The sequence below is a fragment of the Tarenaya hassleriana genome, unplaced genomic scaffold (assembly GCF_000463585.1).
Source record: "Tarenaya hassleriana unplaced genomic scaffold, ASM46358v1 Cleome163, whole genome shotgun sequence".
Lineage (NCBI taxonomy): Eukaryota > Viridiplantae > Streptophyta > Magnoliopsida > Brassicales > Cleomaceae > Tarenaya > Tarenaya hassleriana.
The window spans coordinates 194465-209258 of NW_010965051.1; the positions used below are offsets into that span (position 1 = coordinate 194465).

The 14794-nt window shown below is 41.7% G+C and overlaps 6 protein-coding genes across 8 annotated transcripts in view; 5 read left to right on the forward strand and 1 right to left on the reverse strand.

Moving 5' to 3' along the window:
* The window catches only part of LOC104809744 (sphinganine C4-monooxygenase 1-like), a 1420-nt gene extending 1233 nt beyond the window's left edge, over positions 1-187 (forward strand). The window contains exon 3 of the mRNA XM_010535813.2: positions 11-187. The gene's annotated coding sequence lies outside the window, so the exon portion shown is untranslated. The remainder of the gene's footprint in view (positions 1-10) is intronic.
* A 207-nt stretch (positions 188-394) lies between these two features.
* LOC104809746 lies at positions 395-3745 on the forward strand. The gene is made up of 4 exons (XM_010535814.2): positions 395-532; positions 1036-1301; positions 1381-1466; positions 1616-3745. Exons 2-4 carry the CDS (start codon positions 1109-1111, stop codon positions 3425-3427), a joined length of 2091 nt encoding a protein of 696 aa, XP_010534116.1. The 5' UTR covers positions 395-532; positions 1036-1108; the 3' UTR covers positions 3428-3745.
* Positions 3746-4160: 415 nt separating this feature from the next.
* Positions 4161-6804, forward strand: LOC104809748. 3 transcript variants are annotated; one of them, XM_010535820.2, is made up of 9 exons: positions 4161-4356; positions 4465-4516; positions 4635-4708; positions 4786-4887; positions 5277-5420; positions 5512-5563; positions 5998-6071; positions 6166-6255; positions 6481-6804. In XM_010535820.2, the coding sequence occupies exons 1-9, from the start codon at positions 4226-4228 to the stop codon at positions 6491-6493; spliced, it is 732 nt and encodes a 243-aa protein (XP_010534122.1). In that variant the 5' UTR covers positions 4161-4225; the 3' UTR covers positions 6494-6804. The 3 variants fall into 3 exon arrangements, with proteins under 3 accessions (XP_010534122.1, XP_010534123.1, XP_010534121.1); XM_010535821.2 differs by having other exon boundaries at positions 4163-4356; positions 6410-6804; XM_010535819.2 differs by having other exon boundaries at positions 4165-4356; positions 6476-6804.
* On the reverse strand, positions 6491-7996 carry LOC104809747. The gene is made up of 4 exons (XM_010535817.2): positions 7894-7996; positions 7529-7826; positions 7267-7431; positions 6491-7142 (listed from the first exon to the last, which is right to left on the reverse strand). The coding sequence occupies exons 1-4, from the start codon at positions 7945-7947 to the stop codon at positions 6901-6903; spliced, it is 759 nt and encodes a 252-aa protein (XP_010534119.1). The 5' UTR covers positions 7948-7996; the 3' UTR covers positions 6491-6900.
* Positions 7997-8518: 522 nt separating this feature from the next.
* Positions 8519-10541, forward strand: LOC104809749 (DEAD-box ATP-dependent RNA helicase 39-like). Its single transcript, XM_010535822.1, has 5 exons — positions 8519-9017; positions 9506-9589; positions 9748-9936; positions 10029-10151; positions 10290-10541. The coding sequence occupies exons 1-5, from the start codon at positions 8586-8588 to the stop codon at positions 10437-10439; spliced, it is 978 nt and encodes a 325-aa protein (XP_010534124.1). The 5' UTR covers positions 8519-8585; the 3' UTR covers positions 10440-10541.
* A 1317-nt stretch (positions 10542-11858) lies between these two features.
* LOC104809750 (type IV inositol polyphosphate 5-phosphatase 3) overlaps positions 11859-14794 on the forward strand; it is a 4433-nt gene continuing 1497 nt past the window's right edge. Inside the window, exons 1-8 of the mRNA XM_010535823.1 lie at positions 11859-11892; positions 12299-12342; positions 12441-12570; positions 12640-12702; positions 13016-13088; positions 13602-13706; positions 13796-14615; positions 14690-14787. Coding sequence (XP_010534125.1) covers positions 11883-11892; positions 12299-12342; positions 12441-12570; positions 12640-12702; positions 13016-13088; positions 13602-13706; positions 13796-14615; positions 14690-14787 — 1343 coding nt within the window. The 5' untranslated portion in view covers positions 11859-11882. The remainder of the gene's footprint in view (positions 11893-12298; positions 12343-12440; positions 12571-12639; positions 12703-13015; positions 13089-13601; positions 13707-13795; positions 14616-14689; positions 14788-14794) is intronic.

A 14794-nucleotide genomic window follows, 5' to 3' on the forward strand; every position in this document is an offset into this window, starting at 1 on the left:
TTCACGAGAGATGCGTCGTGTAGAGGAAGGAAGCCCACCACGTCCTTGTCTATTTTTAAAATCTTTTAACACGATTGCAATTTCTTAATATGGTTTTACCAAAAAAAAAAAACTGTTTAATATAGATACGCTTGACTCATGGGAATAAAAGCACTATTGCAGTGTTGGAATTTAAGAGTGCGATTTACTTGTTGGAATTTAAGAATTTTTTTTATTAGTTATCGTTAAAAAACAAATGAAAGTTTTTGGGCTAAATTTAAAATGCTGAAAAAAGGACACGTGGTTGGCCAGAGAGTTTCGCATTGGCTGAGGCGAGAGAGAAACAAGGGGAGGGGGTCAGTCCAAAAAAAGAAAATTTAAAGTGTCCTAAAAAAGAACGCGACAGTTACAGAAATAGCGTGGTTGAGCCCCCAATAAAAAAAAACAATTGTAATTTAGAAGAGAGAGAGAGAGAGAGAGAGAGAGAGGGAGAAGGCCGCTTGATCGCCGGCGTGCTGTGTCACTCCGGCGGAGTCTTATCTCACATTTACTAGTACGATGATTTCTCTGACAATCTGATCTATATATCTGTTCGTTTTTGTTTTCGATTGTTTTGCTCGACGATATTCATCTTCTCTCATAATTGCGGATTAATCTCCCGGTAACGTGTCTTCATTTTCTGCGATGTGATTCTTTGTTCTTCCCGCGTTCGTTCTCTTTGTGTATGGCTTTTGAATCTGTTGACAATTTGGTCCTAAATCGAAGAATTATGTAAAATATCAATCGACGTTCGTGTCGTTAACAGATTCTTTGCAGTCGCAGGTGCATGAAATTGAATCCTCAGCAGATTCTTTTTACCGTACGTTGATTGTTTATTAGTGATGTGATCATTGCTCCAAGTGGAGACCAGTCTCTAATTGTTGTGAAGTTTAGCCTGACCGTTTCCCTTCTCATACTTGTAGAGAGAACTTGTAGATGTGTGGTTATGAACCTTCTGTTTTGTGGTTGCTCTTTGCAGCTGAATGTTTTGGAATTTGAATCTCTTGTGTTTGTCAGAGAGGTTAAAATTACGGTTACTGACTAATTGTGGGAAGAAATAACAAATCGAGGAGCTGGGGAGATTCGGGGGATGATGGAGTTCAACAATCATCAGGAGGATTTAATATCTTCTTCAGAAAGATCAGATCCTCTCTACATTTCTCAACTGAAAATTTCAGCCTCTCCCAAGTCTCCACGATCACCAGCACATGGTAATGATGTAGGGGGTTCGTCACCGCATGATGGGCAGTCCAATTCTCCCGAAGACGGATGGACCTCAAAAGGTTTGTGTTTTCCCCTTTGATCAATTGCGCGGACTTGTGTGGTTGAAGCTTTGTCTATCAGAGTTTGTCTTTTATGCAGGAGGAGTAGAGGACAAAGAAACTTTGGGAGGGTTACTTGAGGAAGAAGAGAGCGACTCAAATGACCTGAATTTTTATAACATTGAGGTATTCACGTATGGCCACGCTTATGTGCAAGAAATGATGTTTGCAAAAGGATATAGTTTTTTTTTTGTGTGTGTGTGTGACAGCCTTTTTAAACGCCTCTTTCCTTACTGATAACTGCCTAAATCAAAAGCTTTGTTGCTTGGATGCAGGGAAACATATATTCAAAATCAACAAGGTTGAAAGCAGAGTTCACCGAGTATAAGAAAAAGGCAACAATAATAGTTGAGGAGTACTTTAGCACTAATGATATTGCATCAGTTGTTAATGAGCTAAAGGAGCTTGGAATGGTTGAGTACGATTATTATTTTGTCAAGAGACTTGTCTCCATGGCTATGGATAGGCATGACAAAGAGAAAGAAATGGCTGCTGTTTTGCTATCTACGCTTTATTCAGATGTCATTGATCCCCCAGAAGTTTATAGAGGATTCAGCAAACTGGTGGAATCTGCTGATGATTTGTCAGTTGATATACCAGACATAGTTGATGTTCTAGCTGTTTTCATAGCTCGAGCCGTGGTTGACGATATTCTTCCTCCTGCATTTCTAAAGAAACAAATGGCTTTGTTGCCTGATAAGTCGAAAGGATTGGAGGTACTGAAAAAGGCTGAGAAAAGCTATTTAGCAGCTCCACTTCATGCAGAGATTGTCGAGAGGAGATGGGGAGGTAGCGATAATTGGACAGCTGAGGATGTGAAAGCACGGATTAGTGAATTGCTGAAAGAGTATGTGATAAGTGGAGAAAAAAGGGAAGCTTTTAGGTGCATCAAGGGATTGAAGGTTCCATTCTTTCATCATGAGATTGTGAAACGGGCACTGATAATGGCGATGGAAAGGCGGAAAGCTGAAGCCCGACTACTGGGTCTGTTGAAAGAAGCGGCTGAGGTCGGTCTCATAAACTCCAGTCAAGTGACAAAAGGGTTTAACAGAATCATTGATTCAATTGATGATTTGACTCTTGACATACCAAATGCTCGCCAAATATTGCAGTCTGTCATCTCCAGAGCGGCTTCAGAAGGGTGGTTATGCGCATCTTCTCTGAAATCTCTGTCACCCAATCCAAGGTACAAAATACTCGAAGATTCCAATGCCAAGATCTTCAAGGCTAAGGCTCAGTCGATTATCAGGGAGTATTTCTTCTCCGGGGACATATCAGAGGTTGAACATTGCCTGAAAACCGAGTTGACGGAATCACCCAACCAGCTGCACACAATCTTTGTGAAGAGTCTGATAACTCTAGCAATGGATAGGAAAAAGAGGGAGAAAGAGATGGCATGTGTTCTGTTATCATCTCTATCTTTCCCAGCAAAAGATATGAGAAACGCATTCTCAATGCTGATAGAAGCTGCAGATGACACTGCGCTAGACAACCCTGTGGTAGTGGAAGACCTTGCAATGTTCTTGGCTAGAGCTGTGGTGGATGAGGTGCTAGCCCCGCAGGATGTGGAGGAACTGTCTCACCAGATCCCGGAGACGGGTGAAAAAGTAATTAAAACGGCAAATTCATGGCTGAAAGCACGTCTTTCGGGGGAAAGGATATCACGCTGCTGGGGATGGGGGGGAGGAACTGAGACGAGTTCACCGGGATGTACAGCAAATGAAGTCAAAGATAAGATACTCATTCTGCTGGAGGAGTATGAGGCGGGAGGAGAGGTAGCAGAGGCCTGCCGGTGCATGAAGGAGCTGGGAATGCCATTTTTCCACCACGAAGTTGTGAAGAAAGCGGTGGTGAGGATGATAGAGCAGAAAGAGAACGAGAGGCTCTGGAGGCTGTTAGAAGAGTGTTTCAAGTCAGGGCTTGTGACAATATATCAGATGACCAAAGGCTTCAAAAGGGTGGCTGAGTCTCTCGATGACCTTTCTCTTGACGTTCCTGATGCTTCCCTTAAGTTCTCTTGTTGCGTTGAGAGAGCTAAGCTGGCTGGCTTCTTGGACGGTGACGTCGACTCTTCTTTTGCCACTTGACCCACCCATTCCTCCCTAGGCTTCATCACATTGATCACCCTTTTAAAACGTTTCAAATTTTTGCTTACCATGATTTTTCCTTCGTTTTTTTTCTTCTTAAACTCAGTCCTAGCAACACGTTTGTTAGGAGGACGCATACATTTTGTTTCCCTTCTGCAGCAAGTTCTTGTAACTTAGGAAAGGCATACATATTGGAAGAAGGCTTCAAGGGGATTTCAGTCCAGTATCTGAACCGTGAGACTGAACCTGTAGTTTTGGCCAACAACTTTGAATTGTTATGATTTTTTAAAAATAGCAAGTTTGCTTTTATAATCGAAACCGGTTTTACAGTTGGTGATTGAGGTGGAATAGGAAAAAAACGACATTTTGTAGTAGCAATTTTGCATTTGAATGGTTGTTGCAGGAGGCTATTACCGAGCCTGACCAAAGAGGAGGCTGTGCCTTGTTTTTTTTTTTTTTTTTTTTTTTTTTTTAATTTTTTTTTTTTTTTTTTTAAAGTCTCGTCTTATACGCGTGATTATAACAAACTCTCGTCCAAATTTGATATCTTTCTTCCGTAGAAACAAAATCATGTTATAGCGGTGTACAGACAAACATTGCGAGGACGGTTCACGTAACCAAGACCAAGTAGGGATGCGGTTTGGGTCAAATACCAATCCGGTTCGCTTTATGAATAACGAACGAACGACGTGGCCTTCCCGTTGCCACCCTTTGGTATTTCAAATAGGATCGTCCTCTCTCTCTCCATCTCTTTTTTTTTTTTTTGGTAAACCTCCATCTCTTTCTGAGACCGCAACAATGGCGATTAAGTTAGCTATGGGGCTAAAAGTAGTTTTTCCGGCGATGTTCTGTGTGATGCTTGCGACCCTCATCTACACCCTCTCTGTCGACGGCCTTCCCTTCCCCGGCCGCCCAGATGTCTTCACGCCGTAAAACCTTCCTTCTCTCTCTCTCTCTCAAGCGTGCATACAATCACATATATATGCGGTACAGTGCTTTGTGTATTCGCGCATAATTCCGATGTTCCGTTTCTTCAGGTGGTTCGTTACCACTGTGGTGGATTTCTATATTAACATCGCACCTATCGCGGTATGTTGAACTGCTGATTTAGAAGACATATCCGAAATCGTTCTATTCTATCTCTCGGTGATCGTTTGGGTTTCAAGTGGTTTAAGCGGGTGCTGATGGAAATATGCTTAAAACTCAGGTGTGGATTGCGTACAAGGAGTCAAATTGGTTACGTTCAGTTTCTTGGGTCATTTTGCTCTTGTTATTTGGCAGGTATTTGTATTCCTTTGTTTTTCTTTTTCAGTAATAGTTTCTTTTGATATAATCCGACCGCATTATGCTTTCTCCAGTCTCACGACATGTGCTTACGTCTTCCTCCAACTTGTCAAATTGACGCCTCAAGAAGCTTCTCAAGATCCCATGTATCATTTGTTGCTGCGTGATTCAGACAGGTACAGGTTCCATCCTATGAGCTTCTTCTATGCAGAACATTAGCCCCTCATTTATTGATACTTGGATGATCATCAGCCTCTGAAGTACCTTACCCGTGTCTATGTCCTTTATTGGTTACCCAGCATGCTCTTTATCTCAGCAGTCTGGTCTTACCAATAATAACAAAAAAACATTCTTTTGCAAAGACAGTTGGATGCATGATTCATCTGTTTGGTGCAAGTCAAGCACACTCATGAAGTTAGTAGTTGTATCCACTGAGATTGTGAAACATTAGATGTCATTGAGATTATTTATAGCCATTTCAGAATGGCTAATCAGAGAGTGCCCGTGAGCAATGTTTTTTCAGGAAATCACAGACTGTATCATTATCATGTATGTGTCTTGTCAGGGATAAAACGGGTCGTGGAAACAAGAACTCCCCTGTTGTCACTGCGAGATTTGTATTTGGAGCCTTAGGATGTTTAATGCTTGGAACCTTACTCTACACTATCTTAACAGACGGATCTCCTTTCCGCAGAGATCTTCTATACCCGTGAGCTTGTTCTCATTTTTTCACCCTCGGAGAGATATGTTTTGTGGCAAAGCAATGAGCCTGGCCTCATTTAATCATTTGATTCCCGCAGGTGGATGGTGGCATTATTGGTTAGCTTCTACATAGATGTGGTGGCTTTATCAGTAAGTACAAGTCACAGTGCATCAGATACTTGTATCTCTTGATTTTTTTTGAGTTTGATGTATCTTGACGTTCTTGCTTAATTTCCCATTCCACCTCCTAGTTTTTGTGAACCTTTTAAACGTTAGGAGTCAGTTCATATATTTTCTATGAACTCGTGGGTAGTGCCAACTGTACAAAGGGGCATATAAGGGGATGGAGCATGTTGGTTTATATGCTGTGAGTTAACTTGGTCAAGGAGAAATACAACATCCCTCCCGTGCTTCCCAATCCAATGTCCACTCTTTTGACAATAGTCATGCATCCACAAACCCATAAAGAGCGAGAGTGAGATCTCATGGTTAACCCTATCAACTGGGAGAGTCCATAAGGATGTAAGCCATCAACGCAATTGAGTATTGCTCGCTGTGACTCTCTCTTTGTATAATTATATCAGGTCTGGCTTGTTTATAAAGAGTCCTGTTGGATCACTGGAACACTCTGGCTTCTTGTGTCGATATGTTTGGGCAGGTACGACAGTGAGCTTGTCCTCCAAACTTTGCCTGTATCAGAGGACAAGTTATTGTATTATTCATTCATACATGTTTCTTGGTATTGTCATCAGCGCCGGCACCAGTGTATACATCGTAGTGCAGCTATTGCGTCTTTCTTCCCAAGATCAGCTGTACCTCGTTCTATTGAGCAATCGTAACCGGTATTTTTCCTTTTATCCTGCAATAAACTAGCATCTGTTGCTAATTATTTTCGAAGAAGTTCATGAGATCTTTTACTGTCTTGGTACTGATTGGTAAGTAAGGTACTTTTGTATTTCCTGACTTACAGTTTTGCTCTTTTATTTTTTGCTGTAGGAAGTAAAGCTAAAGTGTGTAACAATTTATATCTGAAAAAAATCTCATACCAATTGGAATTGGCAGTGCAGGAAGCGGGTATGAGCGGACCACAAACATAGATACGTTGATCACTTAATTATGGATGCAAGATCTCATGATTTGTTGCAACTCCCTTTATCCATCCCTACCATCTATAGTTTCCCTTCATTGCTATTCTACTTGTTTGTGTTACTACAAGATCATTGTAACCTTTTTTTTCATCAGAAACATACTGAAATCATCCAAAATTGCAACCACTGTAACCTTATATATATATACATATATGGAAAGTGGGAACTAAGCCGCATCTTCAGAAGCAGCAGATGTACATGTAAACTATGTTTTGAAATTTGTAATATAACTTTGGTTTCTCATGTTTATTTATTTTTTGGGGAACTCCGAACCCCTCATTTATCTTGAAGCTTTACGACCTCACTAGCTTTGAAGAGCAAACCGTGAGCTCGATTTATTCACTTGAAATCTGGATGCACCTCGTCATCTACTGTTTGGTCACCCATGCTTATCCCCAGAATTACTCTGCTCCATTCTCGGGCATCATCATGATCCAAGCCTTCTCTCCGGCCAAGCCCTGGTGGTGCTCTTTCTTCTTCTCCTTGAGTCAGGTATGCGTTCCATTTTGAAGCCGAATTTGCAACTCCTCCTCGAACTAGATTTCTCTGTTTCAATTCATGCTCCCTCTTTGATGCTTTCCCTGTTCATGCAAAGTTATTACTCATGGTTGTTAACACCAGAAAATTCGTTAAAAGTGAACAGATCTTCAAATAAATATCCAAAAGTTTTTTTGTCCAACAACATGCATTGCAAACTTGAGGTACCTGAGCATTGTCTTTGCTCGATGATGCTTTTTCTGGAGAAGATTGGGTTGTAAGGTTCATTACCATCTTCTGCGTCCATTGAGGATCCTCCACCACCACTCGAATATGTATTCAACCTAGGTTTCTTGAACATGTCCTTTGGCATCTCGGTGACAATCTCCGCATCTAATCCAAGCCGTGTAAACATCAACCAATCTCTCAAAGAGCAAAGAACGTTGATCGAATGAAAGGTTTTCACGATTTCTCTTTCAATTTAACCTACCCATTCCTTCTTTGGCCTCCCCATCTTCAGGTGATCTTCGGCAACGATTAGGTGGATCAAGGTCAAGGTACTCAGTCCAATCAGTGCGCCTCTTTTTCCAGTCTACATGAATCTCCGAGAGCGTACCTCCTGCGGCAGTGTCTTCCTCTTCGAGGGATTTGCGGGACATATTGAAGGACTGGACGAAGAACCGAAGCTCCTTGGCCTTGTATCCCTGTGCAAATATCTTTCGTACCGATTGCTTCTGATTGCAGATCACGCACACCCATTTGTTGCTGCTTTTCTTCTGCTGCTTCACCTGCGACACCAGAAATCCGTAAATCGCAATCAACACCACCCCTATGTACATACAGGGAGACAGAGACCTGCATGGTGGAACATTGGCAGCACTGGAGAGCGATGAACAGAGTGCTCGGCATTTCCTTCGTCGTCGTCAGGTGAGTTGTCGCTAGGGTTTTCGTTTTTCAGATTTGAATTGATTGTGGCGCCATTTTGCCTGCAATCGGATATCGGGCTCGGGCTTGGGCTTGCACTCTTTTGTAGGCCCACTTTAAATAGTGGTATGTAGCCCAAACCCTGAGTACATCACATCCACGATGCGCTGGAAAAATCACTCAAATGATCCGTATCTATTTTCAGCGTACACCATAAAAAAAACAATTTTTTTTTTCAATTTTAACCCATTTTTTCGATTGAAAAAATCCGAAATACCCTTTTCTTTTTATTTTTTGCGACCTTATTACGACTAACATATCACTAATATACAATTTAAATAAGATAGATGATTTTTTTGCCACCTTTTTTAGAATCAATTGTAATTTTTTTGCCATCATTTTTAGAATTAATTACGAAATCGTAATAACGAAGTTGTTTTCGAACGGATAAAAATCGTATATTCATTAAGGGTAATTTCGTCTTTTCAAAAAAAAATTAATGTGTTATGTTTTTTCCGGGTGTACACGTTAAATAGGTGCGAGACAAGTGGTTCATTTGATTAAAAAACCCGATGCCCTCCTCCTGTAAGCGAAACAGAGGCTGAGAGCGGAAAACACTTCTCATGAACAGAGCCAACAAGTTTTTGCTCTCCGCTCTTATCTCCGTTAAGCAAACGAGATCATCTATCTCTTCTTCTTCTTCTCCGTTGAGGCTTCTTTCTACGAAGAACAACAGCCACAACTCCAAATCCAAGAAGAGCTCTCTCATCCTCCAAGAGTTCCGTCGTCGTCGGGAAAAAGGCTCCGCGAAGAGTGAACCCCCGAGAACGGTTGATTCTTCCTGCGGCGGGACCGACGTGGTGAGTGGTTATGTAGGGCTGGGGCTGAGGATGGAGCTGGTAGCGGCGGCGGAAGAGATTTCCGGAGACGGCGGCGCTGTTCCCTCCGAGATTCAATGCATCGGAATTCCCGCCGTTTTGGATGGCAAGTCTGTCGTTTTGAGCTCCGAGGCTGGCTCTCCCAGGGCTCTCGCCTATCTCCTCCCTCTCGTCCAGGTTCGTTATTCGGCTCTTGAATTCGTCCTTAAAATTTCATCGTCGCACGATGGAATATGCGACATTCGGTTTGTTGCTTGTTTTTATGGGTTTGTAGAACACGATGCTTATCTTCTGTATCTTTTACTTGCTAATGATTTGAGAGGTTAGGACGATGCTCTGAATTGATCCTTCAGGTTCATAAACTATCTTAATTTCTTTAAATTTGGGTCACATGAATCATCAATTCATCATACTTTGGAGAACGTAACTGTACCAAAAAGCACTTGACTTGGTTACTCTTGGTTTTTGAGTGGATGAGCCAAATGATGTTTATCATCTTGAGTTTCTGTTTTCTTTATATATATATATATATTTTCGCCTTTGGGGCTCGCCAAAGAATTCTCCTTTTATGAAATCAGAATTCATCATGAATATATTGCAAGTAGACTATGTGGTAAAGAGACTTGCATATCGTCTTGTTGATGTTATTATTGGGGATTGCACAGTTATTAAGGAGCGGCACAGTTAGCATGAAGCCCAAACGTCCTCGAGCGGTTGTGTTATGCAACACAGAAGAGGTGTCTGATGAGGTTCAATTTCTTCCCCTACAACATAGCTATCTGTGGCTCATACATTCTCCAACTTTGCATCTCATTCTACACTTTTATTAAAGCACAACCTTTTAAATTTTAGCAATCACTTTGCAATTGTGTATGCTGTTTGTCATTTTGCGAATGGAAAACCCCAGTGCTTCCTGATGGGAAAGTACATAAGTAATCACTGTCGCTCAAAGTCCTCCATTGAAGACGACCGATCTGAATCAAAAGGCAATGAGAATATGACGACCCCTCCCCTTGGGATGTTGGTTGGTACCCCCAGTGAGATTCTTCTACAGATAGAAGAAGGCGACGTTTTCTGTGATGATGTGAAATATTTGGTAACTTTTCTGTTTCCTGGCTCCGTGATTCTGTTCCGTATATGGCGGAGACATGATTATTTTATAGCAAGTACCTGTTATTTTCCTATCAGGTATTGGACGAGGCAGATGCCATGTTGAGGCAAGGTTTTGGCCCCATGATTCAGAAAATAGTAAGCCAATTACCTGACTGCATGGGGATTCAAACTGTGGTTGTTACCTCTCCGGCTTCAGAGGTGTGGCCTTTTTTTATAGAGGAATTGCTAACCTTTGGAATACGATATGTACATTGGATGGGAGAACCTAGTCCATTGTGGACAGAAGTGATTCCTCACCATGGTAGTTGTTAGTATTAACACTTGGGGTGAATGCAGATGATTGGTAAGCCAGTGATGGAGCATGTTGGAGAAATAAGTGCGATGATGTTGGAGATTGACAGAAAGGAGGTGCTTGACCTGCTCGCATCACCGGATGCTGTCATGAATAGAGTGGCGGAAGCCTTGGCCTCTCTCCCTGGCTGTTGACCTTTTGCATATCACATCACGCTCGTAAGTTCTTGTTTTACTTTTTCATCTTTCATGACTCATGATAATAATAATAATAATAATAATTTACAGTTCCCCTTATGTAATAGTAGCCCAAGAGCCAAGAGGCTTTAGATCTGTCCCCTTATATAATGTGCTCAACAAGCCCAGCGCCACAATTGTTGAGCCCATATCCACTGATTAGGTGATGTTGACCTAACATTTCTCTTCAATTACTATAATTGGGAAGGATTGTTCAGATTGATTATATAATCATTAAAATTACAAACAAATAAAAAAAAAAAAATCGTTGTAGTTTTCAGAGCCTAAAAAACAAAACTTGTATCATTTGCCACGCATTTGAGGATACATTATGTGATTACATAATCCAATACAGAAATGAAATGAATGATGAAGGGTCATGTTATGTGTAGATCATGTTGATTTTAAAATTTCTCAAGAGAGACAACAGCGGCAAATATAACATGAAATAAGTTAGATTAGAAGTGTTAGTTCGACGTAATTATAAGTAATCGATTAAAGTTGAGATCGGGTGGTGAGGTAAGACAAAGCAGAGCTTTCCGATGATGCTCCTCTGCTAATCTTAACTGAATTAAACTAGTCAGCACCGAAAGTAATATGCATATTTTATTATTGGAGACAAGGCCATAAGCAAACGAACAAAATGGAAGGCTGATGAAAGAAGAGTTCGGTGGTGACATCGCATGTGCCGAGATGCCAATAGCTGTTGTAGACAACAAATGCTCCAAAAACCCAATAAATTAAATTGAATGAATTTAGCTTTCCATTGGAGGATTAGTAAAAATAAAAACAGAGAGGGGGAACGCGTGTCCAAGAGGAGGGAGAGTGGGAACAAGAGAAGAAGCTATTTGCTATTGGCTGAGGTACCACCACTCACTCCTTTTTCCATTGTTTGGTCATTGGGATTTGGGATAGCGAGATTCAAAGCTATATTGGTTGCCAGAGAGTTTTGTTGTCATCTGTTATGTTTGATCAAATCTTTTTCGATTTTTTTTTGTTTAAAATCCTATCGAACTTGGACATCCACTGTGTTGTCTTTCCTTGTCTCATCTATTAAATCCACATGTATATATACACACACACACACATGTTGTCAACCACTACTGTGACTTTTACTTTGATGTGATCTCCAAAGGCACAAGAATTTCCACAAAAACGATTAGTTCTCTTTTTCTTCCTCTACTTTATATCTATTTCCTCATTCGTCGTTTTCTAACTCAATTCACTTTTTTTTTAATCAAATTTTGCAGTCGTCTGCTCTTCTCTCAAAGGGTTTAGATTATTCGCATTTTGCAGGTTTCCTTTTGAGAATATTCATGGAATGTGTATATGCATATCACGCATTCCGTTAAAGTCTTGTTAACTTTTTTCTTTCAGGTGATCCTACGACCCTAAGGGCAGATGCAGAAAGGTGAGTGTGTGTCTTTATTTTTCAAAAGTACAATACTCTTAACGAAGCCATCACTGCAAAAGCTGATCCTCTCTCTCTCTCTCTCTCTCTCTCTGTATTCTTTTTCGGACAAAAAAACATTTTAACATTTAAAGTATTTATAAAAAAATACGAAAAAGGGGGGACCGAAACTATCAAGTGCTGGATCCGACAATTTTGTGGGCCCCAGCAGAGACGCCACATTAATTACTTAAATTTAACTCGTCAAAATAAATAGTTCAATGCAATCAAATCTGGTAACGTGTTGGAGCATTTTTTCACATTTTTTTTTTGTCAGTCATTAGTCTTCACGGGGACAGGACCCCACCCCTCTCTCCCCAATTCTTCACTTGAAGCCGTGTTAATTTTTTCCCATCCTCTCTTCCAGACAACTCCGTCGACATGAAGAGAGCCTCCGGCCATAAATCTCAGGTGTCTCTCCCTCGTTTCGTTTCTCCCTATGTTTTTTAATTATGGATATTTGACTTCGGAAATTTGGGCTGACACTGCGCAAGTATTTATGAATTCAGAGCCTGTGGGCGAAGGTGGTGATGCGCAAGTGGTTGAACATGAACACCAGAGATTCCGACTACTACAGTGCGGACACCGAAGACGAAGACGACAACGGAGGAGACGACAGCGACTCCTGCTCCGAAGAAGGTTTCTCTCTTTAATTCAGATTCACCATTTCCGTTTGCTTCGGTTATTAATTCGAATTGGGTGTTGCAGAATTCAGCTCATCCAGGGTTGGATCGAACGCACAGGATGCTGCTGCTGAGATGGCTAGTAATGGTAATGCCGAATTACCCACTGCATAGGTAGTTCAAAGAATCACATCGTTGTTGAATTTGGATCCCCTCTTCGTGCTCTGGTTTCCCAATGATTGTAGAGTTGGCTACTGCATGGATGACTTTGGTCTTCTACTGTCTCTGTGATCCGGTTTTCATGGTTATATTCAGATGCCATTTATTGTAATGTAGAATTTCAGATTGCATGTATAGCTTTGAGACATAACCAAGACCCCTTTGATCTTGGACTGCGCTGTTGGTTTTGGATTCGTGCGGTTAAGGATGGTCTGTGATTCAATTTCCATTGTTACATCCAGATGGTTTTCCAAGGCGGAGGCGAAGAAACTCCGAGACATTTAGAGCACAGTATATTAACACAAAAGAAATCAGGTATCACACCCTCCTTTCCTTTTTGTTTCGCCTTGGTTTGGTTTTATGGGACAGATCAAATCAATATACATTTTACGAGATTTTATGATTACTGATTTTTCCCAATTTACAACGGCGACGATCTTGTGTCAGTTTCCTATTTGGTTTTGTGCGCATTAATAATCTATATCTGGTTTTACTAAATAATGTTGATTTTTCCAAAACGGTCCCCCTTTTTGTGGAAAAAAACCCATCCTTGTTTTGTGATTAGCATCTACTGTTCACTACCGACAAACAAAAAGGGAAATGGGGAACCATTACGGTGAGAAGCTGTGGCAATTGTTATGGCACTTGGTGGTATCCGGGTCAATCTGTGGATAGGGAATTATTGGACTGTTATTATATATATATATATATATATATATAGAGAGAGAGAGAGAGAGAGAGAGAGTATGCGTCGTCATTGCGGTATGACGTGTACGGTCGGTGCTGAAATAGTTGTCTGAAACCAAATGTGGCGTTATATCGCTGCAGAGTGTGTGTGGGAACATGGAATGTCGGAGGAGTTTCACCACAACCGGACATTGACATAGACGACTGGATTCAGATCAACGACCCTGCTGACATCTACGTCCTCGGGTAAAATAAAATAAAATCATTGCCCACTTTTGGCGGTGGAACCACTCTTAAAATGGATTAAACATAAACTGTATGTGTGTTGGAGGCAGGCTTCAGGAGATAGTGCCGTTAAACGCGGGGAATGTGTTGGGAGCTGAAGACAGAAGACCAGTTTCCAAATGGGAGAACATCATCCGCGATGCTCTTAACAGAGTCCGCCCTAAGGCCTCGAGGGTCAAAAGCTACAGTGACCCCCCTTCCCCTCGTAAGTTCATACCCTCCGAGGATGTCTCCTTTGACAGCGACAGCGAAACTGGCGCTGAGATACATCCCATCGACGAAGAAGATGAAGATGAAGATGAAGAACCCACCAACTGCCTGAAGCATGATGGTGCTGTCATCGGCGAGGTTACCACCCTCGTTTCTGAAACTTGTGCTGCTTCTCCCGTGGTGGATGTTCAGAGGCAGTTCTCTTCCCCTAAGAAGCTAGGCAGGCAAAGTTGTCTGCATCTTGAAAACCATGAGGAAAATGTGGATGTTCCAACTCTTACCCGGATACTCAGCGGCACTGAACGGATCGGTCTGAGCTGGCCTGAACCACCGCTGAATATGCTGGGAAGATGCGTTCTTGATAAACCACCCTCCTTCAAATCAGCGAAGTCATTCAGAGCAACCAAGTCTTTCAAGACCTACGGCTCATTCAAATCGATAGCCGGAAACGAGATATCTCCTGATGTGTTGGCTCTTGCGGAGATGGACCTCGAGACTCTCATGAAGAGGAAACGAAGGCCAGCTTATGTTAGACTTGTTAGTAAACAGATGGTCGGGCTTTTCTTGACCATATGGGTTAAGAGGAGCCTGCGGAAGCATATTCAGAATGTACGTGTCTCTACCGTTGGTGTTGGCGTGATGGGCTATATCGGTAACAAGGTACTGAGCTTCTCGTTTTGCCATTGATTGTTTTCCTACATATTTGAACTCACTCTTGTAATATTAATCTGCAGGGTGCGGTGTCTATGAGCATGTCCATCTATCAGACGTTCTTCTGTTTCATATGCACGCATCTGACAGCGGGCGAAAGAGATGTGGATCAGCTCAAGAGGAATGCC